At 43.2% G+C, this 27,931-nt stretch overlaps 1 protein-coding gene across 6 annotated transcripts; it reads right to left on the reverse strand.

The window, feature by feature from the left end:
* Positions 1-59: 59 nt before the first annotated feature.
* On the reverse strand, positions 60-27,761 carry PLCXD1 (phosphatidylinositol specific phospholipase C X domain containing 1). Of its 6 annotated transcripts, XM_074535726.1 has the most exons (10): positions 27,608-27,761; positions 20,954-21,082; positions 19,218-19,328; positions 15,671-15,858; positions 13,987-14,129; positions 10,462-10,598; positions 7,111-7,239; positions 6,443-6,598; positions 2,883-3,066; positions 60-1,294 (listed from the first exon to the last, which is right to left on the reverse strand). In XM_074535726.1, exons 4-10 carry the CDS (start codon positions 15,781-15,783, stop codon positions 999-1,001), a joined length of 1,158 nt encoding a protein of 385 aa, XP_074391827.1. In that variant the 5' UTR covers positions 15,784-15,858; positions 19,218-19,328; positions 20,954-21,082; positions 27,608-27,761; the 3' UTR covers positions 60-998. The 6 variants fall into 6 exon arrangements, with proteins under 6 accessions (XP_074391827.1, XP_074391829.1, XP_026648818.2 ...); XM_074535728.1 differs by lacking the exon at positions 15,671-15,858 and having other exon boundaries at positions 19,223-19,328; positions 27,608-27,760; XM_026793017.2 differs by lacking the exon at positions 15,671-15,858 and having other exon boundaries at positions 27,608-27,760.
* Between the last annotated feature and the right edge of the window lie 170 nt (positions 27,762-27,931).

Consider the following 27,931-nt stretch of genomic DNA (forward strand, 5'->3'; position numbering starts at 1 on the left):
GATCTGTTATTACACAGTTCATTTAGAAAAAGTTTCATTTAGAAAAACAGTTTCACAGTTTCATTTAGAAAAACAGAATTAGTATGCAATGGGAAATAGCATAAACCTCTTAGTTTTGACATATGCAAAAACTACTTAGTGAGAGGAAAAATAATTACAAAGCTACTAAAATAGCTAAATAACAGACCCAGTGTGAAACCCCAAATGAGCATGATAGAAGCCAAGAATCTGTATTTCTAGGGCAGTTTAAGTTAAGATCAGGAATTTGTTTCCTGTGTGTTTCTTTTCAGTGTAAGGCATACTTAGGCAACACCTAGTAAAATGTTTAACTGCCACAGACAAGGGCCTCATTTTGGTGTCTTTATCCCTGCAGAACTGGCATGACTAAGTGCAAATTCAGTTACCTCTTAAAAATTTCAAATAATTTTGGTGCTACCTTGCTTGTAAGGTAGCCCACAACTGATACTCAGCACATTGGTGTGTGTATATAGAAGATCATTTCAAATTGGATTGTCAGTGCAGCATTTCTGAGATATCAAAAATATTTTAAACTGTTCCTTTTGTTTATTTAACAGAAACCATGAAAAGCAACAATTCAATTTCAGACTGATATAAAAGAGTAAGAATTTGGGTTGCAATTAGTGCAAAATGTCCTTACAATTATAAGAAAGATAAAATCTTACCACTAAATCATGCAAATCATCTTCCTCCTTCTTAGTCCTATGGAAAACAAGATTGAGTTCCTGGGACTTTTAGTATTGCCAGCTGCTACAGAATCAAAGCATCTCCAAAAAATTACACCTATGCATAGTTCTTTAGAGACTTCAGCAAGGTACCTGCCCTCTTTCTGTCCAAAGGCCCCAAAACCCTGATGGTGTTGGGAGACCTTTTCCTACTAAGCCTTGAAAGCATTACTGGTTTAATTTAAGTGGACCTTTATGAGATTCAGGATGTTTACAGCAGGGCACAATAAATGCAGACAAAGCCTTTTCAACTTTTCATAGATCAGGAAGCTGAGAATTAAATCCTATTTGTTCCACTTCACTCTGACAGAGCAATGGAAGATTAATTTTTGTGTTAAGTTCTATCACATCTTTGACAAAATCATTGTTTCCTATAAAGTCTCCAGCAATGATGTTAATACATTTTCTTTTTGGTCCTGGATGCTGCTGCTTTATCCAAATTTTCAAACATGGAAGACTCTGGAGTGTCATTTTCTTCAATGATCCAAATGGGTGTACGAGAATATACCTTAAATTTTCAGTAAGGTTAATACCTGCCACAAAGAATTTTCCTGAAACAAAAATCAGAAAGTGACACATCAAATATTCTTTTGAGGAGAAGAGAAACTTGTCAGTATTGCATTACCTTCACATCTCGTTCCAGTGGGGATCATTAAAATACTAACTTCACACTCTTTCTGTATTGTTTCATGTCCCTACTACTGTTTCCCTTTGTTGTAACTGCATGCTGTAGTAAACAATTCCTGAGCCACACTTGGTTATCCAAACATACCAGTTTCGCTAAATTGGGCTAGTTATTCATTGCGGTCTGAAGGTTCTCCGCTGACTAGTTGTCTGTAAATTACTCCTGTTTCTGTGAGGGTTGTTCCCAAAGGCTCAGCCTTCCCCTGCAGTGGATGGGAGCGCAGGGTGCACCCTCTGGCTGGGGAGTGCTCTTCTGAAGCGGCTCCCCCGTCACCACCCTGTGTGTTCACTGCAAAAGCTGTGCCACAAGTTCTGAACTGAACCTCTGTCAGACTGCACTACACCAGCACGCTTGAGTGCTGCTGTTCGTGTGCAGCTACACCCTGCTCATACTGCTCTGGTATCACAGAATCATTACGGTTGGAAAAGGCCTCCAAGATCATCGAGTCCAACATTTGACCAAACATCGCCACTACAGCTAACCATGGCACTAAGCGCCACATCCATTTGTTTTCTGAACTCCAGGGATAGTGACTCCACCACCTCCCTGGGCAGCCCATTCCAATGCTTAAACACACTTTCAGTGAAGAAATTGTTCCTGATTTCCAAGCTCAGCATCCCCCTGGCCTGAGGCCATTTCCTCTTCTGGTTGCCTTAGTGAAGAGGCCAATTTCCACCTTGCTACAACCTCCTTTCAAGTAGCTGTAAAGAGTGATAAGGTGACCCCTGAGAGAAACCTTGTAGGAGCTTCCTTTAACAACAAGGTTAGTGGAATGAACTTCTCTCACCATCTGTGCTAAAGCAAGACTGGACTGAGGAAGCAGCCTCCTCCCCATGAGGAGGGTGCAACTGCTCCAGTAAGCGTGTCTGCACTGAGGGCTCCCTTTCTGTGGGTCGCACCAGTGAGGTGGCTACCACCACCTCTGTGGTCTGTGCATGTGTGTACACTGACAGTATCCACACAGCACACACAGGGTGGTTATATTCCAGAAGGCAACAATTGCCCAGCTTCCTACTTGTTCTGCGTGGCTGTAAGTGCCCCGTCTCTCCTGCGAGCGAACTGCCTGTGCCTATGTCACAGACACATTTTCTGAAAAATCCTTTCCTTAGGATTTTTCTCCTGAGAAGCTGAGAGGCCTGAGGAACAAAATGTAAACAATGGTTATCTGCTGCTGTGGAATGCAACAGGTGGAACTGTGATTGATCTCGTGGTTGTTTCTAATTAATCACAGTCAGCTGCCTCAGACTCCCTGTCCGACACACAAGCTTTTGTTATCATTCTTTCTTTTTCTATTCTTAGCTAGCCTTCTAATGAAATCCTTTCTTCTATTTTTTTGGTATAGTTTTAATGTAATATAGATCATAAAATAATAAATCAAGCCTTCTGAAACATGGAGTCAGATCCTCATCTCTTCCCTCATCCTGGAACCCCTGTGAACACCGTCACATGCCTACCTGGCCGGCCCATCCGCTTCATGCGCTCCAAATACCGGATAAGAGCGCGAGTGGAGGTTTTGTTTCCCCACCAGTACGGGATGGGAGGCCACAGCTCACAGTGCTTCCCCAGTTCCATCTCCTCTTCGTACGAGACTATAACCTGGTGGCCGAGGTGCCACAAGGTCCGCAGCGTGGGCACCACCTAAAAGGAAGCAGGCCCAGGTTGAAGTCAGCAACACAGCAGCATTCCCTAACTCCACATACTGTGAGACATCACCTTGGCACAGATTCAGTTCAGATAGAGTAGCAGCCCAGTAGGTGATGGGCTGGTCCACCAGCTGCAGGACAATATGACCCTGGGAGCTTTAGCAAATTCCTCCTTTCCTCAAACAATTCAGCTATGATCATGTCCATAACTCAAGGTCTTACACCTGCATAATAGGAAACCATCCCTGTCTCAGCCCTCATGCACAAGCCATTGCTGAAAGTTTGTTAAGGGAGGAAGACTGAGACCATGTCTTGCAGGAATGCAGACAGAGAGAAGCAGGAATAATTTTGGCAGATTTGGCACATTGATGCAAATTTGGCACAGTAACCACCAAAGAAAACTGAACTGCTTAAAACTTGGTAATACTAAATGTGAGTCACCTAGAGCTACATTAGTTCTCCTTTCTCTAATTGGAAAGTTTATGAAACTGGGATACTCCAGACATTTTTAATTGAGAGAGAGAAAGACCTGAGTCAGACATTTTCTGCATCGGGTGGATGGGCTAAAATAGCTGGTAAATTTAAGTGTCTCAATATGAAATTACATTTTCCAGCCTCGGAAGTTACCATCGGCGAGAACTGAGGCCCTCTGACTAGTTTTATTTACAAAACCAGTATATTTAACAGGCATTGTTTCTTCTAAGAAAGTTGTGGTTAAAAACTACATTTGCAGCTTGTGAAAAAGAAATGGTGGTTTTTTGATGTTCCTATTAGGTTATTAACTTAAATAAAAGCCAAAGGCACTTGAAAATTAATAATATAAATATTAGAAGAAAGCTGTGGGTTGAATTAATCCCTCTCAGTTCATCCACAAAAGAAAGAATGCAAGCTTCTGTTAGGTCAGAAAATATTGCAAAATTAAGACACAAGCTTCTTAAGGTACAAAACTTTGTGGTTGACTGAAGCCTTTGCTTTACTCCAACTACCTTTCTAAAGCTGAAACCTTTTAAACAAACAAGCAAAGATGTGCAATAAAAGCCAAAATAACAAGCTACCAGAAATGTGTATATAAACACAGGTGCTTATTATGCAGACAAAGCAGAAATTAAAGTCTAACAAGGGATTTTTAAAACCCTAGTAATCCAGATCAAAGGAAGACACCTTGAATAGTTAAGACAATTAAAATTTTAAATGCAGTGTAATATTGTCACACTGTGGCCTGTGCCAGTACTACATACAGACCTTGCCTGAGCTGCTGCTTCATAAACACTTTCACATTTAATTCTGTACAACAACAGAGATGGGGTCTTGAAAGACAGTAGGTAGCAGTTTATTTTAGAACAAGTCAGCAAGTACTTGGATATTCAATGGCAAATCTAAATCTGTGATCCTTTAAAATGCCAGATTTTCACAGATGCCTAGCCTGCAATGGTACCACTAGGAAAATGGTGAGATCCATTGTGCTGGTCACAGACCCCATAGATATAAAGTTTTCCTACTCAAGGGAAGTACTTGGTTTTTTTTTTCTCCAATTCTCTTCCTCCATCCTCCTGGACACAACCCAGAAATGTTCTTTCTTCATCAAGTGATCTCAGACCATTCTTTCAATACATTTATTCAACAAGTTGTCATCAGCAACTTTCCCCTTTTGCAGTTAATAATTTTCTTCTGTTTAAGGCTGGCCATGTGTCTGAAAGCAAATTTGACCACCTTCTCCAGCATCTCTGCTCATCCACAACTTACACACTCAAGTTATTTGGGGAAACAATAAAACAGTGTCACTCAGGTCTTCAGTAATTCAGCTGAGGCCTGAATATTCAGAATCCCCAGTTTTGCTGAGAATTGTTCTATTTTAACTCTGCTGTACAAAATGCTTTGAAGTGGTAATACTCACATGTTACTGATACACCAGCTTCAAAGGCTGAATTTGAATCATAATCAGGGTCATCATTCTCCTGCACCACTCACATCTCCAGAGAAAACCCTCTGTTCCTCTGGATCTTTGAAATGTTAATTGTTTAACTACTAAAAGCTCCCACACCTTGTGAAAAAACAGAGGGAGCTAAAAATCTCAACTTCTAAACTCTGGCAATCAAATATTTTCTGATTTAAATTAAGGCTTTTCTGGAGGTATGGGTAACTGTAAGACTGGTTAGGAGTAATGTCACCAGAAATGCACTGAGGGCAGAGATGCAATTAAGAGGGACCTCAGCAAGTTGACAGAAACCTCATGAAGCTCAACAAAAGCAAATACAGAGTCCTGAACAGACTAATCCCACACACCAGGACAGACTGATGGAAGCTGGCAAGAAACCTGCTTTGCAGGAAAGGACCTGAAGATTCTCGTAGGCATCAAGCTGCACGTGAGCCAGTAGTGCCCACCTGGCAAAGGTCAATTGTGAACTGGGCTGTATTAGCAACGGCACGGACAGCAAATCAAGAAAAGGGGACCTTCCCTTCCATTCAGCAGCTGTGGGACTGAGCTCAGGTATTGTTTCCAGCTGGGGTTTCCCCAGTATAAAGAAATCACTGAGAAGCTGGAGTGAATCCAGCAGCACACCAGCAGAGGCTGGAGCATGACAGGCTGAGGGAGCTGAGTCTGTCCAGCATGAAAAGAGAAGACTGGACAGGTCTTACTGCTGTCTGCAAGTACCTAACAGTAAATATAGAGAAGACTCCTCAGATATGCACAGCAAAGGATGGAAGTCAGCAGACACAAGAGAGATTCTGATCAGATAGAGAAGGAAAACAATGTTACTGTGAGAGTGGTCAAATTTTTCATAGAAAGCTTGTGAAATCTCCATCCTTGGAGATAATCAAGAATGAACAGGACGCAGCCCAGCGAAACTTTGAAACTTTTGAAGCTACTTTGCAAGGTGGTGTTGGACCAAATGACCTCCAGAGGTCACTTCCAAACTAAACTGTTTAAAATAGAAAAAAAATTAATTTAAAATTATTGCTGCGAAAAGGCAGAAAATGGATTCTTTAAATTCTAAATAATAAATATAAGATGCACAACTTTTATTTTCCTTTCTTTTTTCTTTCATTTTCCTTTCTTTTCCTCTCTTTTCTCTCTTCTTTTCCCTTTCCATTCCAAGAAAACTCAGACATGACAATGGATGGCAGCTGCCTCCACTATTGTCCCACATACATAACAGTCAAATTTAACTCCCTCCTCTACACTGTGGAATGTATGTTTGCTTTATCCCCTCAGTTCTATTAGATAATGACATATCTCTAATGCAGTAAATGGTACTTTTCCAAGGTTAAAAACACAGTGAAATTAGAATATATCTAAAAATTTCCAATTAAAGATCTCACTGGGGTGTATCATTCTTTTAAAATGTGAAAAAAAAGCATCTCATACTTACATTTCTAGGACACAGTTTACACTGGAAAATCTCTTTTATACAGGCAACAAGATGATTATGAAGTCTTTTGGTTAATCCATCAAAATTCCTGCAGGCTATGATAACAACTTCCTGAGGATGAGTTTCTAACCACCTCAATATTTCCCACAGAATATCCTACAAGAAAGAGATATGGCAGCTTAGAAAGTTATCTGTGCTATGCAGGAGAAAGGACATAGAATCAACAGAGCAGTGATGGCAGAGTAGACTCACAATCACAATAATGGAAAACTGTGTTTTCTCAAAAAAAAAGTATTTCTGTAATTATATAGGGCTTTTAATGCCTTCTTCCCTTGAAGAACTTCTCTCCTTACCACGGAAACAGGAATGCCCTGAGTATCATCCTGGCACAACACATGATAAACCCCAGAACATCAGGCATGTGGTAGGGAATAGGCAGTGGAGAGTAGGCACAAAGTCTGGTTTGAGGAGAAGGAAAACATGGATGCTCCAGTATCACATGCAGCTGCTCAAACTAACTTCCAGCCCTGCTGATTTTCTCTAATTTGAAGTCCTCACAAAAGAAAAACAAATAACCTACTCAGAAGAGCCTTGAGCCAGGATTATGATGGCCCTCAAACGAAAAAATGGCACTGGTTTCATAGCCATCACAAAGGTAAGGAAAATACCTGCACAGTAACAGTTGTGTAAACCATATGCACGAAGTACAAATTCATAGAAGGATCATTAGCCTTGTGGGCAATCCTGAAATCCAGGTATCGAACTCCAGCCTCAAGTTGCTCTGTCACAGTCAGGACCTGAAAGGTGAAACAGAAGACAAAGCCCTGAGAACTTGAAAGAGATTTGTTTCTTTAGTTTAGAAAGCTAAAAGAGGGGCACAAAGTTGGCCCAATGGCATTTTTCACAGGTCTTTCCTCTTTAAAATGTCACTGTATGGCACCAAATTGCAACTTGGAAGCATTTTGCTCTCTGGCAAGAGAGATTCCAATTTCCCTGCAGCATTAACTGAGTGCAGATTAGATTAGTTTCAGACAGTTGCCCTTGTTGTGTTCTGAAAGTTAAAGACCAATTAACCTGTGCATAAATACATGATTGCTCTTCTCACAACTATTCATTTAAAAAACAACTGCAGGATCAGCAAGTTAGAAATGCTGTATTTATTTTATTACATCAAAGACTTTACCATGGTTGTCTCTGCGGACCTCACACATCCTCAACAGAAGAGAAACAAAAATAGAAAAAACTACTGGCTATTGTTCTTTTTCAAGATATAGTTTCTTATGAAGTTTGAATTAACCTGTAGAAGTCCTACAAAACAGAGGCACTCCTCTAGATCCACTTCCCTCAGAGCACTTCCACTGGATTTGAGGGCTGAATAGAACAAATGATAAAGGTGCTTCTGAGGCAAAAAGTTCCAAATGATATGTCTTTTCCTTATGTCAAGACTCTCTTAGCAAAAGAAAATAGAATCAATTTAATTAGATATGTTTAAACACTAGTTTGTCTTCAGCCTGCTAGGGATGAAAAGTTAGGCTTCAGAAACCATACATTATACTGATTTAAGTCAGAAAGGATTAGAAAGCTAAATCAGTACAAGGCATTGCTCTTGAATATCCAGATTCATAGCCTTAGCACTGTGGCAGAGCTTAAGGCACATGGCAGGATGCTCACTTTGCTCAGTTTAACCCCCTAACTTTCCTGGTTTTTGGACATGAATTTAGCCTCCCCAGGCTGTGCCCAAGGGGCTGGGCTGGGACAGACAGCCCTGGGTGCCCCAGAGTTCAGGGATGCAGTGGGTCTGGCCAACAGCTCCTCCTGGGCCTGCTGGGTTTCCACCAGGCTGAAGAGTTGAAGGGATGATCCTTTGCTTGGAGTATGTTGGAGATGGGACTATACATGGCTGCAGGTAATTTATAACTTCTGTGGCCAGAAAAAGCACCAAATGAAATTGCTGCTCTGAACTGCCCTTCAGATTAATTCATTTCTTATCTGTTGACTACACAGGAAAACATGACAAATTAGACTCTCTAATTAGTCGCCTGGGTTTGGATACTGGATTAGGCAGTGTGAACATTGCCCCCTAAAGGGCAAAACTCAAAAGGAAGCCCTGAGGAGCAATGCTGCTCAGTGCTTCAATCTCACAGCAGTCATCCAGGGCATGACTGGAATTTACATGGCCATTACACAGGAACCATTTGGGCCTCCAGACTGACAGCCACAGCAACTGGGGCTCAAGCAGGCAACTCCCAGGCAATGGGCCATGCAGGAACTTGGGGATCCTACCATCAGAAGGGCTCCATGGTGTCTGCTCTGCATTCCAATGGGTGGAGTCATCTCCCCACACAGATAACTGGAGCACAGCAGAGCTAAGGAGGGGCAGGATTGTAGCTGTGCCTCTTCCCTATCACCACTGGGACACTTCCTGCTTGTCACACTGGGTTTGGACCAGAAGATTATTATAATGATGTTAAGAGATTGTTTGTCACCAACAGGGTCACTTTGCCAGCCACAAACCCACAAGTGAGGAGGCTTCCAAATCTTTCATTGGCTAAAGTCCCCCTCAAAAAGCAGCTCAAAATAAACAAGGATCTGTGCTAAGCAAGTGCCCGTCAACATCAGCTCATGATTGCTGGTTCATATTTGATAGCTGGTAGTGTCTAAGATTCCAGTTTGCCAGAGCTGCTCAAACACAACAAAAGAAACCTTAGCATGGTTATTGATATTTATCAATTATTCAGTTTTAATTCTCTAATAATGAACTATTCCTTCAATAAGAACAAAACCAGAAAGATTTTTGGTACCTCTTTGACATCAGGAAAGTGTATTCCTTGGAAGAATCTGCAAAAGCTGTAGCTTAAAACATGATCATCAATTTTGCTTTTAACATACATTTGTGAGGAACAAAGAGATAACTACTAGCTTAATATTTGCACATTTTAAAAAGTTAACTAAACCTTACGCGATGAACCACAACTTCACACTCTTAATCTTTAGAGGAAAAAAAATCCCTTCAACAAGGGATTCTTCTGTTTCTGCTGCTGGTGAAATACCCAGTGTAGGTGGGGAAAGCAACTGACATCTCACACAACAGTGATAACAAAAATGACAAGCAAAGTTCAAGAGAAAAAAAAATCTCTGTTAATTACATTAATATTAAATTTTATTTACCACCACAATAAACAGGTGAAAAATGGTTTCTAGTACCAAGTGGTCAGCTTTAAACAACAACTACAAGCATCATCCCTGCCTCACCTTGCATGCTTTTTGCCCATAAAAGATGATTGGATATGTGTGGCTCCTATCTCATACTCTGAAGTGCTGGATTTTGAAAGAGTAATTTTCTTCATATTGGCTGGAATGGAACTGTGGTTTGGATTTGAGCTGGAAAGAGCATTGATTACACAGGGATGTTCTTGCTGTGGCTGAGAAGGGCTTACACAGAGTCAGGGCCTCTTCTGCCTCTCACCCCACCCCACCAGCAAGGGGGCTGGGGGTACACAAGGAGCTGGGAGGGGACACAGCCAGGACAGCTGGCCCTAATTGACCACAGGGGTGCCCCACATCATAAGGAGTCATGCTCAGCATATAAAGCTGGGAGAAGAAGAGAGGGAACACCAATGATGGTGTTTGTCCTGTTAAGACACGGTTACACATGATGGAGCCTGGCTTTCTTGGAGTTGACTGAACACCTACATGTCCATGGGAAGTGGTGAATTAATTCCTTATTTTGCTTTGCTTGCCCATGTGGCTTTTGCCTTACCTATTAAAAGGTCTCTATCTCAACCCACAAGTTCTCCAGCTTTTACCCTTCAATTCCCTCCCCTGTCTCACCCACGGGCAGCAAGAAGCAGCAGTGCAGGGCTGAGCTGCTGGCTGGGATAAACCACAACACCCAAGCATGGCATCTCATGAGAGCACAGATTTCTGGGCAGCAGGCTATTCTGTTATTGTACACTCTCAGCCCTGCAGCCAAGCTTACATTCTGCCAAGGCAAGAAGAGAACACCAGACAATGGTTACCTGTGTTATAGACCACTTCATGATAATGGGGTGCACAATGCAGGGCAGACATTTGTTTAAAAACTTCACCAGCTTGGACTCATTGCCACTAACAGCAGAGCGTTTATCCAAACAGTAGGTCATAGTGTCGTGACTCCCTGTAGGATACAAAAATAAATGTACAGAAAATCTCATTTCTTAACGACTCAAGACCACATTCCATGGCTACATTTCATGTGCACACCTGATAGGCCACCACATTTGCAAGCCACACACCTACATATTCTGAGAGCCTCTGTAGTTATAGCAAAAAGGTGGAATTGTCTACAGAGGTTGGTCACCTAACATTAATAAGGTTAGTGTGAAATCCTTGTGAAGGAAAAGCATTGACACTTTTCAATAAACCATCTGAACTACATATGACTGTTGTTTGCCTCAAATCACAATAAAATTGTTTGTTTCAAATGGCCTCTTCCCTCAAAATAATTATCTTGATGTGAAAACATGTTTTTTCAGGGAATAAATAGCTGAAGGCTGAATTTATCTAGAAATTGTCCTGTTTTCAGAGTTGTTCAAATGCAGGATTTCATTGTCCAATACCCTCACCTCTGCATGGGAAAATATGACTGAAAGAAGAAATTCATCTTCTTACACCTTTGACTGGACCAACACTTAACTTGGCACTTTAACCATTTATATCTTAAATATCTGCTAAAAATGTCCTCCTGAAGTAAATCCCCACCTGCCCTACAAAAACAACAAACAAGGTGAGTGCTTGAAGGTTTCTGAGGCAAATCCAAGTTTATTGAGTGAAAGATGAACAAGACCCTCATTTGATGGACTTCAAAAATTACCTGACTCTCTCCAGAAGAGGGAATTATGCAGGCATGGGAGCCAAGACCAATATGCCCAAATACTTTATTTCCTTGAAGTCTTAACAAATCTGACACAACTCTTGCATCGTGCTTAGATGAAACTATTGCAACTCACCATTTCATCAGGATATGGAACCAGTGATTTTGCTAGCTTTTCTGTTCCATTATTTCTTCCAGTTTTATAAAGAATCAATAAGAAAAGCTAACAACTCAGTGAAGTGACTTGCTTGGATCTAAACAGAATATCTGAAAAGAATTTGCTTATCATTTTGAGGTTTAAGTCTTCTGTCAAATTAATTGTTCACTAGTGCTAGGAAGTGCTTTCTTGAATTGTCAGTCTTACTGGTACCAGTGGTAATATTTCTAATAAACACAGTAAAAAAGATTGGTTTGGAAGTAAAAATTCTTTGGAACTGTCAATAATAGTTTGATGTCTCAATCAATTTTCTCACTTTCTAAAAGCCATTTTTAATTTATTTATATGTTAAATATCTGCTAAAAATGTCCTCCAGAAGTAAACCCCCACCTCCCCTACAAACACAACAAACAAGGTGAGTGTTTGAAGATTTCTGAGGCAAGTCCAAGTTTGTGAGTGAAAGATGAACAAGATCCCCTGTTACTGATTTAAACACCCAAAACACACTCACTGCAGATGGGAGATCAGTATTGAGAGTAGGTAATAAAAAGTATGTGTTAGAAGATGTAGGAGTCAAACTATTAAATATCCATGGACCAAATCCAAGTCTGAGAGAGATAAGCAGGATTCCATTGATGGGTGTTGCATCTATGGATGCCAACCAGCAAATGGATTGCAATATTTTACTCACGAGTCTTTTGTGATGTCATGAGTTACAGTAATGAAAGGAGGATGGGTGCATCCATGACACAACATATATGATGCAAAGATAGTGAGCTAGCACCAAGCCAGGTAGCTCCAGACCTTGATTCCAACCCTCCCCAGCAGCACTGTGCTGAACCTGGTGCAAGCACAACACTAATTAATGAGATTTGCCACTGTCACATCATCATGCTTTCAGAATCCACTCTGTCATGTTTCTTGCATGCCTTCTGTGAGATAAACTTCCACTTCCAAATTGGGTTTCCTCCCTCTGGAAACCTGCCAGAGCTGTCTTGACCTGATTGGTCTTGATCTGTTTGTGTTCTGACTTGGGCTAGATCAGCTTTGTAGGTCAGCTGGACAGACACCAAAATATTCTAAGCTAATAGCCTGCAATGCTCTGTAAAAGTCCTCTAGTGTTTGCTGAAATGGACTTGCCTTCAACTGTTCTTCATGCCTGCTATCCCTGCAGGCATATTCACAAGAACAACAAACATTTTCAAGAATAACAAGGTTATTAGGAGGAGAGCCAGGACGGCAAACAAACCCGTCAGTAGGTTCTCCACTTTCCAAGATGGCCAAGAAACACCAGGGGAAAGTGTTATAGAAACATCATGGCTCTCTTTCCAGCAAAACAAAATCCCACTGTGTGTGCTACTGACTTTTAAATGATTTTTGCAATAGGAACAAAAATAGAAAAAGAGAAGACTATTACCTTCTTTCTTCAGTCGTAAGACAGATACATATTTTCTTTTTTCCTCTCATGATGGTTAAATAAGAAATCTAGAGGGGTTTCTTTAATAGCACCTGTTGTAGTCCTCTTACATAGACTTTATCCTAAACAGAGATGTGCTTGTTTTGAAGTTAAGATCAATTCAAATTACATTATCTAAGAAGCCTCCATGAAATAAGTTTCTGGCTTTCAATTTTAATTGGAACTCCACACTCCATTACTTCACAACAGGTAGAAAAAACCCAAAACACTACAATTTCTGGATTCTCCCAAGGCTCTACCCACTGAAGACAAGACTTTACACTATCTCTAAATATATGCCTTTCCTAAAATTAACCTATGATCCTGTGGCCTACATAAAACATTCATCTGCACACTGTGCTGCTTTTCCCCCAAGCTACCTGTCACATCTACAGGTGTGAGAGAAAACACTGGCTAGACTTTTCTTTAGTACCATTTTTGAAGTGGAAACAAAGGGAATCACTCAAGAGCTGATGGCCTTCAGTGCCTTGGAAAAAGTCAAGGCAGCAGAAAGAAGCAACAATATGACCAAAGAAAGGTTAATAATACACAGATATCTTTTAAATGCATTTACACATAACACGATAAATCCAGTTTTTATAAGCTGGATCATGTAGAAAAGTAACAGTCTACATTAATAAAAAAATGTTAACTATAAGTCTCAATTCTCCTTTTTCTGCAACTTCAGAGTTTCTTTTAGGCAGTACAAAGAAACAAACAGTAAGGTAAACCTTAATTCTCCCCTCCTGGAAACATTTTATTATATAAGAATTCACAGGAATTAATTAGGGAAATTTTATCATTGCCTAAATAAATTAATCCTTAGATTATTAATAGTGTCTCACAAGATAATGCAAAGTGCCTCTTTATTTTTATTTCTAAAAAAAAAAAATAAACCCCTCCCCTCTAAGAAACACCAAACATTACAGACCAACATTATTCACATAACATCACACAAACCCTCCCCCACACGCTGACCCAAATAATAAACATAGCCATCCTGAAATGGGACAAACAGGATATTCCAATGCTTCAATGGTAAGCTAACAAAACAGCGCAGAACAAAAGTTAATCTTTACCTGGAAGAGCTAAGTTATAGAGGGGAATATCCCAGAGCTTCTCTGGTAACTGTGACATCCATTGGCCATTTTCATGGCACACGTGAACAAAGGTTTGCAAAGGGCCTTCCATTGGTATGTGCTCTGGGACTTCATAGGGTGTTCTGGGAGGGAAAAAGGAAAGAAAAACAATAAACCACTCCAAATAAACCACTCCATCTACTGTGGTTGAATTAAGGGCATTGCACCTGTGAAGGAAGAATTTATAGATGTTAAAAAATGCCAACCCTTCCCTCAAGTAGTTGCAGAAAAATGTCAAGAGCTTGTAGCCACAACATGTGCTGCTTTTGATAACACTGTCTCCCAGCACAATGCCAAAGGGTGAATTCCAGCTTCAGGTTTGCAAACTGACCAAGTGAAAGAAAAAATCAAGCCAAAGCAAATATACACAGTTTCACTGGTATGGAGAAATTGCTGTCTCTATTGGCTGTTGTGAAACCACAAGGAGTACCTCCCTCCAGCATGAAACTGTGTCCATTCCTTTACCCTCTGCAGTCCCAGGAGCAGAGCAATGGGACCAATGGCAGGGCTGGGTCAGGGGCTGGGTCTGCTACCTTCAGGTCCCTAGAGAACACTTACCTTCAAGGATCCAGTCAGGTGCCACAGGAGTACACTATGAAAAGCCTTTACAAAAATGTCAGGACACTGGATTTGCCAGTCATGCCAGCATCTGGGGTCAAAGAGGAAAACTTTCCTTATTCCTGCTTTGGAGAACACCAAAGATGTTTTTACCAACCCTATGAGTCCATGATCATAAGTATTTCAGTTTGGTCTGACCTTCCTGAAACTACTCTGGAACTGTTCTTCTCTGGGATCTTCTGCAAAATTTGCAGTGGTCATGCAGGAGAGCCAGTGGAGAAAGCCCAGGTGAGAAATCATGCAATCACCAGGGCCTGCTAGAGTTATCCTGTTCATTTTTCATTTTATGATCTCCTGGATTGTGCAGAACACAAAAATAAGCTCTCTGTGTTTTGGGGTCTTTTTTCTAGTATGTTCCTAGTTCAGGTGGTGGTCAGAGGATTAGAGCCTTCCTTCTTTTCACTCCTTTCAAGGCTTTTTTTTGTCACAGATAGTGTGAGAGTTTCTTCTGGCACAGTGATGGCACAGTGATTACTAATACCAACATATTACCAATATCACAGCTTCCTTTTTAATGTTGTTTTTAAAAGCTGCCAATGTAAATGATTCCTTCCTGTCTGCTACAGCAATCTCAGTCATATTTTTGAGGTTTTGTACTCTGCAAACACCCTCACTGGTCCCAGGTCTCTTTTGCTGCATCTTAGCACATTCATTCAAGATTACTTCTCCTAGGAGATGGTTGGTTTTTTTCTTCGTATACTGGAGAGACACAGTCCTTATATGAAGAACATTTCCTTAAACATGGTGCAATATTTTTTCTTTTGACAGTCACATAGGATTATCTGAAAGGCAACTTTAGGAACTGCATTCTTAAGTTTTATGTCTGTATCACAAAAAAAGATACAATCTGCTTTTATACAGCCAATGTACAAAGCATCACCTGCCCAGCCTGCCTTGCTGTGCCTTTGGTGCATCTTTGAGTTGTAAGAAACAAATGGTCTCTATATGCCACAGCAGCCATTCTTATTCTTGGAAAAATATTCAGATCTCAGGCAGATCAACTCACCCATCCTCTGGCTCTGCACTTTGATATGATGAGCTTCTGTCCCCCACAGACCCTTGTTCAGTCAACAGATGTCTGAAGCTCATTTTGTCACCTTTTGCTGTTTCATGCTTCATCACACTGTACACCACAGCTGCTCTGTTCTAGTCACTGTACCACGTAGCATCAGCGTGGGCAGGGGCTGCAGGTGCCTAAAACAGCATTTCTGTTTAAAAAGACTGGATGGTCTCTCTTCTTCTCTGGCTCTGAAGCTGACAGGAGCTCTGAGGCTGCAACACCCCAGCATATGGCAGCACTTATGCAGGTCCTGTATGCAGACTAGAGACCTGACTATAAGCATTGTTTTTCCTCTTCTGAGTGGGGAGATTTGCAGCTCCCTTCCCAGAGCCTTTGGTGTTCTCCAAAGCCACCCACGCTCCCCCAGAGCAGGCACCCATCACCCCAGGGACCCATAGCAAGTCCCTTAAGCCCTGCCAGGTGGTCACACCTTGTCCTGGCACAAGCTCCTTTGCAACAACAGCATCCCCAGGATGCATCCAAGGGTGCAGGTTTGCCTGCTGCCACTCTCCTCCTGCCGTGTGCTCTCATCATCTTGTTTGGGGTAGCACAGGGGAGCTTCACAGCTGACAGGAAAGCGCTGGGTTTCGGCCATGCTGGTCCCTTTCTCCAGTTCACTACAGAGTCACGATGCACATGCTCAGGAGGTCTCTGCAGAGGCATCAAGCCCTGCAATTGCCTTTACTGAGCTGTACAAGAGATCCCTTGGCATTGTCCATCCAAAGCCCATGAGCAGCACGGCTGCCATCGTTGTCCCAGCCTCAGCAGGACCAGGACACTTCACAAAGAGTGTCCTGCTGGGCCTGAGGAAAACCAGCAGAGAGCAGAAACAGCAAGACCAAGACACACTGAAGTCCTGCAAACATAGACATGTGAGAGATGAACATGTCCTCCTCCTCCTCTTCCACAGAACCCTGAGACTGGGGATGGCAGCCGCTGGCAGCGCATGGCAGGAGCTGCACCATGGCCATCTGCTGATCAAGTCCTGTACAGAACTGCCTGCACCAGGTTTTGTCCCACTCCCCCATGCAATGCAAAGCCCTAGATGTTCACACTGCCACCTCTTAACTCAGCTGCTGGCTTGTGTTTGAGGGGCAGCCTTTGGGGAGAAACCAAGGCTTACTTGGAGAAATGAAACTGCAACTATTAGCTGCTGCCTCTCATGACTAAACCCTAAACTCCACAAATAAGAACTGCTTCTTTATTCCCCTTATCCCGATAGGTAAATTCACCCTACACACAGTACCGTGATAAACTACTGTGTTGGGTTTGCGTAGCAAGATTTTGGTAGTGAGGGAGTCTACAGAGCTGATTCCTGTGAGAAGCTGCCAGAAACTCTCCCCAACTAGAACAGAGCCAATGCCAGCTGGCTCCAAGGCAGGCCAAGGGTGAGCCCATCAACAACAGTGGTAGAGCCTCTGGGGTAACAGGTTCAAAAAGGGGGTAAAAGTTGCTGTGCAACAGCAGCCAGGAAAAGAAGAGCAAGAACATGTGAGAGAGACAACTCTGCAGACACCAGGGCCAGTGCAGAAGGAGGGGCAGGAGGTGCTCCAGGCACTGGAGCAGAGATTTGCCTGCAGCCCATGGCAAATACCATGGTGGGGCAGCTGTGCCCCGGAGCCCATGGAGATCATTCTGGAGCAGAGCCCTCCACCTGCAGCCTATGGAGGGTCCCACACTAGGGCTCATGAATGCCCAAAGGAGAATGTGACCCCATGGGAAGCCCATGTGGGAGCTGTGGTCTCACGGAGAGAGGAGCCTATGCTGGCTCAGGTTTGCTAGCAGGACTTGTGACCCCATGAAAAGGACCCACACTGGAGCAGGTCACAAAGAACAGCAGCTCTTAGGAAGGACCGATGTTGGAGAAATTTGTGGAGGACTGTCTCCCACACGAGGGACCATGCTGGAGCACAAGAGTGTGAGGGGTCCTCTCCTGGGGAGGAAGGATTAGCAGAGACAATACTTGATGAACTGACCTCAGTGCCCATTCCACATCCCCCTGTGCCACTGCAGGTAGAGGAAATCAGGAAATCAAAAGTGAAGTTGCACCCTGGGAGAATGGAGGGGTGGGGAGTAGTTGTTCTAAGATTTGCTGATTATTTCTCATTACCTTACTCTGATTTCATTGGTAATGAATTCAATATTTTTCCTAAGCCGAGTCTGCTTTGCCCTTTTTGTGACGGTACCTGGTGAGTGATCTCTCCCTGTCCATATCTTGGCCTATGAGCCTTTTGTTACATTCTTTTCTCCCCTTGCTGAGCAGGGGAGTGATGGAGAGACTCTGGTGGGCACTTGGCTTCCAGTCAGGAGCTGCCCACCCTAACTACCCTCACTCCCCTTGTTCACATCAGCGTCTGACCTTCCCTGGGTGCTCTGCATACAGGCAGCAATTACATTTTGAAGACTTTACCAGGACGCATGCGATAAATAAGCAATAAAACATGCAAACCTATAAAGCCACTATATCTTATATATATCTTATATTCGAATCTTTGAGATAAGAAGAAAGGAAAATTTCATACTCTTGATGTCAGGTAAGTTATGTAATACCATTGAAGGCAGATATTAAGCAGGCTGTGCTAAAATGTTTAAATAAGGATAAGGCATTTGCCTGCATCCAGGGCACCTGTTCAGAAAGAATACTTGAAGTTGTGATATGAATTACAGAAAAGAGCTCTGAATTACAGTAAAGAATTCTCTTCCAGAAATGAATTGTTCTGATTTGATTTGTCCAGCCCCAGGACACAGAGAGGACCGGGCTGATGTCCCTGGCCCGGAGGGGCTGTGCCCGGCCGGAGCGCGCTCAACCCCGCTGGGACGCGGCCAAACGCCGGCCAACGCAGCTCCTTCCGGGCGGCAGATATCATTAAAGCACCATTCGTGATGACATCAGTCAAACATGTGCTGCAGCCGACCCAGAAGCTAAAAAACCCCCACGGGAGTTACAGGAAACCCTGTGAGGAGCAGTGCCCGAGCACCCGGCGAGGAGGGGCCGCAGCCCCGGCGGCGATGGGGGCGATGGGGGCGATGGGCCCCGGGGCTGGGCGCTGCCCCCGCCTCCCTCCCTGCCTGCGCTGCCGGGCCCGCCGAGAGCCGCATCCCTCCGTCCCTCCCTCCGTCTCCCCCTGGCCGCCGCGTTACTCACTCCGGGGAACGGCTCCGTGTCCATGCCGGCTCCTCGGGAAGCCGAGCGCTGCCCAGCCCGCCCGGGCCCGCAGCAGGCGGGGCGGAGCTGCCCCGCCCGCCTCAAGTGGCCGCAGGTTTGAGGAAGGTGAAGGAGGGGCGGGAGGGATGAAGGAGAGGAGGAGAAGTGGCGCTGCCCGAAGAGCAGAGCCGCTCTCTGGGCTCACGGGGCATTGCTCCAGGAGGAGCCTGAGGGCAGGCACAGGGAGGGGGAGCGCCAGGTATGCCATGCTGCTCCTGCATTTGACGTCTATTAATGCAGGAAGGCTTAAGATAAATATTTACAAATATATATGTACGTTAGAAGTACCTTACTTTCCTGCTGTGTCTGTCCAGCAAGCTTGTCAGGGCCTCAGCTGTGGTGAAATTCACTTATGGTGCCACCTGGCAGAAATCTTGGCAAGCTCTTCAAAAAGCTTTTCTGTGTAAAGAGGCAGGAGGTAAATAGATGAGTGAATGGCATGTAGAGGCAAACATGCTTACCCTCGGTGCAGGGTGTGTTCTCAGCCTTCCCAGAGAGATGGAGAAAGGATCTCACCTACCCCTTAGTGTTCCAAAGGCACACTAAAACACACAGTTCCCTAGGTAAAGAATGGTGAGATGAAACTCCAGCTGAAAGAATGGATAGAGAAGATTAGCTCCCCTTTCCCCACAGGGCAGCATTCCTAGAGGGTCATCTCCAATGGAGCTGTGATCTAAGTGCTCTGGGATCATACTGCAGTCGGGATTAGCAATGCTTCAGGCTGCTGCAGTGTTGTGCTGCTTAATGCAAGGATGTATTTTCCAGACAGGCCTTTTTCACTAAGTCCTTTTTGCATGAGGCAGAGCAGTGTATCTGCACAGAGCAAAACTTGCTGTGGTACCAATAGCAGCAAGATCAGTTTAACATTCAGCTAAAAGAGTCATTTCCATTGGTGAATCCCAGGACAGCAGGGCTGCCTGGGCTTCAGGGTGATGCTTACAGTTATGTGTTATCAGTCCAGGCTGCTGTTTATATATCAGGTCTTACAGAGTATCTCATAACTAGCTGCCAGTAGATGCAGAATAGATGTGCACCAAGTCTAGCACTAGGTGCAAAGAGGATGAAATGCCAAAAGGAATGAAGTAAAGCAAAGGAGGAGGTAGGAAAGAAAAGACACTATTGGATGGCTGTGTGGTTTTTTACCACCACGATAGAAAGTAGCTGAGAACAGTTATAGAGAAGTGTATTGCGCTCTTTGTAGAATGAAATAAACAGGAAAGTATTTCAATCAGAAAAGGCTAGGAGTAAAAATCAAAGTCAACTTTAATTCTTCATTTTCTTAGAAAATTAAGACTATGAAGGTGTGACAAAACAACAGTCAAGCAGTCTCTGGATACTACCATGATGGATACAGTACATCCAGACATGGTTCCAGCTTTGTGAAACAAACCTGTGTGAAATTGCTTGGACTAAAAGGCAAAACTTGACTGTGGAAAGAAAAAATGAAAGGCTATTTTGGTGTGGATTTGAAATGAGTAACAGAAAACTCAAAAAGGACCATGAAACTGAAATCCCACATTTTATTCTGAAGACCTTTACACAGGACTTTACACCCTATTAACATGAAGTGTCTGCTGAGTGATGTGGATATGATCTTGCAGGTCTCACCTCAACAGAAATACTCTATCAGAAAATCTCTAGCCCTGTCCAAACCCTTCTAATTCCTACCCTTTCAAGTCTGAGTTTGTGTCTCAGTTCTTTGTTTGCACTGGAATTACTAGAGATGTCAAGAGGGTTGCTCTTGGTTTAGTTTTGAGATTACAATCTCTCAGGAGGGATTTAGGAATTCTATAAGCCAATGAATGACAGGAAGTTAATCAGCAAATGATTAAAGCCCTGAATAAGCATGTCTTCTGAGGAGCAGTCAAGGCAAGGATAACTTTTAGCAGTATTTGCAGAAATAATGATAAACAAATTTCAAGATGAGGAAGCAGGGACATGAAAAAGCCCAAGATTTTCCCTCCTCACAAAAGAAATGTCTGCATTAAAAAGACAGGACAGACCTCAAAAGACAAAGAACTTACCAGAAGGAGCTTATCAGGGTTTTGGAGCAATCAGTACTGAAGAGGTTTGAAGCTGATAGCATCTGAGTGAGTCAAAACAGGCAGATACATCAGTGTGGGGATTGATGGAAGTGCATCTCTGATTTATAGCTGTAGGTCAGAGTGAAGTTTCTGGTTAGTTAGTCACAGAGGCAGCAGTCATACAGCCTTAAACTGGACTTTATATATTTAAACACTTTGGCATGCCAAAATATGATGCTCTCAGTCTCAGAGAAATCAGTTGATTTGTTCAGATGAATTAGAGGTTTATGACATTAGTTTGAAAATGTACAGTATTTGAGATGTTGCATGAGACCTTTGTCTTCCAACCCAGTTTTTTATTTTCAGATATGGAACACCTTTACTCTGCTGTAATGTACAGAAATTATATAAAAATATACCACTAAGCATTTGAGCAGCTTTAACTGAATTGCCTGGATTTGGGGTGTTTGCTCTGAGGACGTGTCCAACGCCCTGGGCAATGTGTGTGTTTGTCCCTGTCCTGACTTACTGATAAGTCCTCTCAACCTTCACCTAATTTCTGGCTTTGGAACAAACAGGCAGCTTAATATTTCTGAGAGGAGATTGTATATCTGGGGGCAGCAGCCATGATGTGTCCTAAGAGCAGGGGAATCAGCTTGAGGAGGCAGCTTGCAGCACCAGGGAGGTCACTCTGGGTAATAAAAAGACCTGGGAAGGAAAATGCACCCCAGACCTGCTGAGAGCTTGAAACTGCTGGTCTGTGTTTGCTTCTAGAGTTATGAGACCACAATGGCTACTCTAGCTTGCAGTGCTGTGAGCAGGGTGTGATGAGGATGGGAGGCAGTCTGGAGCCCTTCAGTGATGTGCCTCTGATAATCTGACACCAGCTGGCAAGAAACCTTAGGCAGAAGCATTGGGGTGGGATTTAGGTGACCCAAACACATTGCAGCATGCCAGTTCCACCATGGAGAAACAGCCCTGGCTGTATTTGCAACAGGCAAAGCCAGTGATAAAATTCAGTGGTAAAAATGCTACTGGGTTGGTTAGACATGGGGTACAACGTTGCTGAGAGGAAAAAATAGAGTTGAATTTTATTAGTGAAAATTCTAATTGAAATGTTTAAAACGTGGGGGAAAAAAATCCTCAAATTCTTCCATTTTGATCCATTCCCACCAATATAAGAGAGGCTTCAGTGGGCATGGATCAAGGTGCAGGCAAAATAATCTTCCTCTCAAACAAAAGAAAGTGAGATTTTAATTTCAACTTAACTACACCATTATTGACAAGAAGAGTTAAAATGCCCTAAAATACTTTTGGTATTTTTGTATATATATACAGCCAGCTTACCTCATGTCTGGCACTAACAGTGTTTAAAACAAGGTAAGAAAAGCCCTTCCAACATGCATAGGAGAGCTGCTCGTAATGTCCTACTAGGAAGAGAAACTTAAGGGGAGATAAACAAAACTCTGTCCTCAGACCCAGCATCTGAGAAAACATGAACAAGAAGAGAACTGGGCTTTGTTGCTAGAACCTTACAGAGAACCCAGGGAGAAACAAAAAATTAAATGCATTCTCATCCACCAGAAAGGATTTCAAGTTACAGGTAGAAAGGAAACCTCCTCATTCCTCCCTTTGCCATTAGTTTGTTATCTAACCCTTCAAACCTGCGGGAATCCCCTGTCCTGCATGAATCTCTTTCTTTGTTTCCTAATTGGAACAGGCCACAAACAAAGCCCTCTATCAGATGTCCCAGTCCCTGGAGAAGCTGAAGCGACTATGGGCTCACACTTTGCATCCACAAAGGCAGCTCTCAGTTCAGCATCAGAGGCAGCTGCCTGGGCAGGAGGAAGCTGAAGCATTGCCCTGGGAAAGCAGGACCATCAAGACACTGTTCCCTGTCCATGTCTTTCCTGTGTGCAGCTTCCAGCTTGGTGGCACCCGATGGGGAGGAGGAAGAAGGACTTTTTTTGTGCTTAAATTCATCACTTTGATGAAGCTGAGGGAGTGAGTCATGTGTCCTTCAGCACCATAAATAGCATCCCACTTCCCTTCTGTTGTCAGCTGTGAAGATTAGGCTCCTGGGTCCTTCAGGACAAATGTCCAGTACTGGGCAAAGGTTGGAGGTAACAGTGTCTGGGTCTTTAAGCCATCCAGACTTTAACTCCTGTGGTTCTCATGTTGGTTAAGCCTTGGTGACCTTGTGTTGATAATGGGTTGCTGGGAAATAACTGAATATTCTTCTAAAGCTGGTGAGTTCTTTTTCTCCCATGCATTCCTGATTTGTACTGTCATCCATAACCTGCCATGGAGCAAGACCTTTTACAGTCCATGCTTTAGCAACAAAGATGAGTCACAAGCTGATACAGATCAGATAAACTGCATCCTCAGTGCAGAGCCAGTCCTATTCTGCGCCCTGCAGAGCTACATCTTTTGCAGTTTCATGGACTTTGTGCTTCTTTCTGGTCTCTGCCTGCATTTCACACTATTGGGGCACAATAGCAAAAGCAGGCCAGGATGGATGTCTCAGGCAGTGCAGGTATGACCTGCAGTGACCTGCAGTAAATGTTCATCCTCCAACAGAACTTCACTCTGCAAACAGCACCAGTCATCCATGGCAGAGGATTTAGATGCAAGGCTGGTAGAAGCTGAGCTCAGGATGTCAGTCTGGGTCAAACTTTGCTAATATTAGATGCTAAAATCTACAACAGAAAAATGATATAAGTTTCCCAAGGGGACAGACAACCTAAGAAAGTACGTCATCTCTTGTTACATTTGCTTATTTTATTGCAGGGTAACAATGCACCATGTTGACCTCCCATACTACCACAGGGCAGTAATTAATACCATAGTCATTTATAAACTTCTTGATACATATTACTGGCCCTTTTTTGTTTTCCTATCCACATCTCCTAAATCCCACTGACCACTGGTAGATTGTTTTCCACTGGTACTTGTGTCAGGAATGTGGAGGTGAAAAATAGCACAAGGGCTGCAGCTCCAGGGTTGTCCCACTCCTGCACACCCAGGACAGCAGTTTTGCTGGAAGGTTTTGTACAAACATTTCAGTTAACTTGTCCCACCTACAGTTTGTGTTGTGGGGTTTTTGTGCCTGAGCTAATTAATCAGTATTCAGACATACACTAAATATGCCCATCTTAAAACTCTATAATAGTATAATAAGTACCCTTCAAGTTGTCACATAGCATTTTTAGTTAGAGGATGTTGCTATCACTGTGTGGAACAAGCAGCCTCCAATGTTGTTTGGCCATAAAAGCAGATTTATCAAGCTCCGAAATGTTAACAAACCACCTTCTACTAAAAGAAGGGGTAAGAAGCCATTCAAATGCACTGGAAGCTCAGCAGTTGTCTGCATGAATGTCACAAGAAAGACACAGAGAAGCTCTAGCAGTGACCAGACCTTACATGACTTTAGTTGTTGTTTCATGTTTCATTTTCCATGGCAATTTTCTTTCTCTTGGACTGCAGATGCAGTGAGACTCTTGTAACCACACCATGCCTTACCAGGGAAAAAATACACCACCTCTTATAAAAAAAAATAAATCCTACACAAGACTTAAGTGTGGAGACTGTTTTCACAATTGGCTTTTCCATGGATTAGACTGTTCGCAATCGACAGGTTTTTCTGTAAAAACAAAACTGGATTTTTTTTTTTCAGTAATATACCTCCATATCTATTTTACCTGTCATGGCAGGGGCAACTAATCAATTTATGTTAATGAAGCTGAGTAATAAATCTCCCTTACAGAAGCATATAAACACATTTTTTTACAGCACACATGTTAGAAGCTACAGGAAGGAAGGACATTTGTGGCAAGTTGAAATGCAAGTTTTTCCTGTTCCCTGGTTACAAGTGAAGAACATGATGTCACACCCATTGCTCATTGTTGCACTTATTGACTTTTTTATATGAACAGCTGGGCTAGAAAGATTAAAGAATTTCACTAAGTTCATGGGTGTGATAAGAACCATCAACTAAAAGTTCAGCCATTGCTGTAAATGTATTTGAACCATTTCTGATCCTGAAATGGTCCTCAGGTCCTCTGATGTAGACAAAACTTTGTATCAACCTACAGGGTTTGACCCATATTTTCAGTCTCTGCTCCATATTTAAAGGAAGGTCAGGGCTCAACTAGTGGGGAAAGGAGGTTAACACAAAACCAAACAGTTGTTGGTTTATAGGAAATAGAACCTGGCACCTAGGAGAGTTATTCCTTTTTGGTATGATTTTTCCCTTGTTAGGTTTGGGCTTGGGATTTTTATAAGTAGAAGGGAATTTTTTTTAAGGAAATAATTTATGCAGTTGCCTAATCTGGTACAGTTTTTCTTCCTACTTTCTTACCCACAGCACTTTTTAAATCACATGCTGAATTGATGCAAAATATTATCAACTGTACCATGAGGTTCTTGAAAACAGCCTCTCTTCAATGTTCTGATAACCTGACTAACAGACCCTTGGGTTTTAAGCCAAATGAAAAGGAATGGGCATTGCTTGTGTCTTGTGGAGGTCACATAGAATCCTAAAATCATTAAGGTTGAGGAAGTGACCTCTAAGGTCATTGAGCCAAGCCTTTAGCCCAGCAATACCATGGTTACCTCTAAACCATGTCCCCAAGTGCCACATGCGCAGACCAAGAGGGCAGAAGGTTCAAGAAGGGGGATTTTTTCACTTTCTTCCTACTGCCATAGGTAGAGGGGGCTGACACCCTTGCAGAGGGCTGTACACTGTGGGGTGCACTTGCTGCTGGTACCCTGTCTAAGAGGGTCCTGGTGATTCACCTTTAAACATCTGTGGGCCTTTACATCTAAAACCCTGCTGCATCTCTTCGTGTAGTTGTGCTGCAGCACCAAGTGAACCAAGCCCTGAGCAGCCCATCCCATCCCATCCCATCCCATCCCATCCCATCCCATCCCATCCCATCCCATCCCATCCCATCCCATCCCATCCCATCCCATCCCATCCCATCCCATCCCATCCCATCCCATCCCATCCCATCCTGTACCATCCTGTACCATCCCATCCCAGAGATGCCTGGCTTTGGCAAGAGGTTGAAAAGGAGACCCGTGCAAGGGCTCTTGCAGCCGCAGCAGTGATCTGGTTCCAGGCCAGGAGATGTGACCAGAAAAACAGAATTAGAAGGAAGCACTCTAACACAGTTAGAATCAAACAGTCCTAGCCTCATGGGACATACAGTTAGCCAGACTAACATGATTTTTTAATTGGGGTTTCTTTCTAGCAGGTAGGGTGTATGCAGCCACACTGTCATACACCTGCTTCTACCCCCATCATATCTTCTCTTTTTTCCCAGCTACTTCTGGATACAAGCTAAGAACCCTCTAAAGCTGACAGGGAGAAAGGAGCACATCTAGCATACCCATCATCTAACCTTCTTCAGTCTGGCTCAAACAGAGACATACTGCTACCAAAACTTTCTGGTTGATTTCTACACCCTTCCTAAGGACACCACATTACTAAAGACTCACATTTCAGGTGCCCTTACTTTTTCAGTAGTATGACCATAGTCTCCAACCCCCCTTTTCTTCCTGCTGCTTGTCCTTTTCCTTTTCATTGATGATCATCTCAGCAAGGAAACTCAGTCACCTTTCAAAACACCTGCTTTCCTTAACACAGTCAACCAAGGGATGCAGAAAGCACAGCCTCATACATGCCAGGTTGCTCCTTGCCAAGCCTGCTTTCTCCCACTGGGTCCTGTGCTTTGCAAGGACCATGCCTACTGCTTGGGGCATGGAGCCGTCTCAGCCCTGGAGCTGAGGAGCACAACAGGGAGTGTTCCAGACCTGTCTCATGCACACAAACCTCTGTGCTTCTCATTTCTGTACAAGGGGCTTGAGCAGGTCCCCCAGTTTGGACAACCACAAGAGAAGAATCTCAGGACAGAGGCAGCCAAAGACACTGAATATTTTTTTTTTTGCCTATGAGAGGAAGTATGATAAATTTGAAACTGTCACCCACGGTGGCTCACATTAGCACTGTAAGACAACTGTGAGGAAAAGAGATCACAAGATACCACCATGCAAGAGCCAAAAGTTAGTAGCTGGAGAGCAAGCGGGCAGCTAAAAGGGGAACACATTTCTGCTGTCTCAGCATTCATATTTTCCTCACTAGGTGTACTGCTGAGAAAGGAAAGTGCTGGTGCCACATTCCTACTATTGCAGCTTGAAAAGAGATTGTGAGGTTATTTAGTTAAAGCTAATCACTGCAGGGCTGGGTGAAGGGGAAAACAATGGTCCTAAAAGGATAAATAATTTTCTGAGAGCATATCCATAAGGCATCAAAACATGTGAAACTCACTCTTCACCCAACAGACCTCAGCTGTTGTGTAAGCAAAAAATCCCCAAATGATTTCAGACTTGCAGCTATTAGCATGAGGTTGAGAAATGCAAGTTTGTTTGCTCTTACGATCTCAACTCCCTTTGCTCTTACAGACAGAGTTTAGGAGAGGGTAATGTAAAGGAGATATAGGATACAATTGTGCAAGCACATTTTTGCAGAGGTCTATGTTCTTTTTCATTGCCTTGCTTATGGGAGTGTGACACCCTAGAGAACCAAAACCAGTGATATCCTTGTGTCAGAATGCTGGTGTACAGCAGGAGAGTGATGTGCTTGCAGCTTACCTTTGCTCAACATGGGCTCTGTGTACCACCCAGATTCACTCTGATGGCAAGCATTGGTGGTCAGGATGTGGTTCTTCCCTCAGGTCATCCTGTGTGGGCTTTCTACCAGTGTTTTCAAAGAAAAGCCAACCAACAGTGATGCAGACAGAGCTGCTATCTTAAAGTCCCATGTTAGAGTAACCACCCCAGCCACAGAAGTGCCCAGCTTGCACAAGACCTTGGCATGATAATTGTGGCTAAGAGAAGTATTTGCACAATCTCCAGTTACTATTTAATCCAACACCTAGGGCAAAATGTCAGGCTATTGTCTTGCAAAAGTGCAGA

Source organism: Zonotrichia albicollis, chromosome 2 (genome assembly GCF_047830755.1).
Source record: "Zonotrichia albicollis isolate bZonAlb1 chromosome 2, bZonAlb1.hap1, whole genome shotgun sequence".
In the NCBI taxonomy this organism is placed as follows: domain Eukaryota; kingdom Metazoa; phylum Chordata; class Aves; order Passeriformes; family Passerellidae; genus Zonotrichia; species Zonotrichia albicollis.

Bases quoted from the DNA above. Each gene is read 5' to 3' on its own strand.
- PLCXD1 (XM_074535726.1), bottom strand. From the start codon at position 15,783: ATGAAGCATGAAACAGCAAAAGGTGACAAAATGAGCTTCAGACATCTG. The intron at 6,599-7,110 runs GTATTTTCCTTA...TCTTTCTTGTAG, and splicing joins ACACAACTGTTACTGTGCAG to GATATTCTGTGGGAAATATT. The intron at 1,295-2,882 runs GTAGGCATGTGA...TTTTTGTTTCAG, and splicing joins GAAGCGGATGGGCCGGCCAG to GAAAATTCTTTGTGGCAGGT.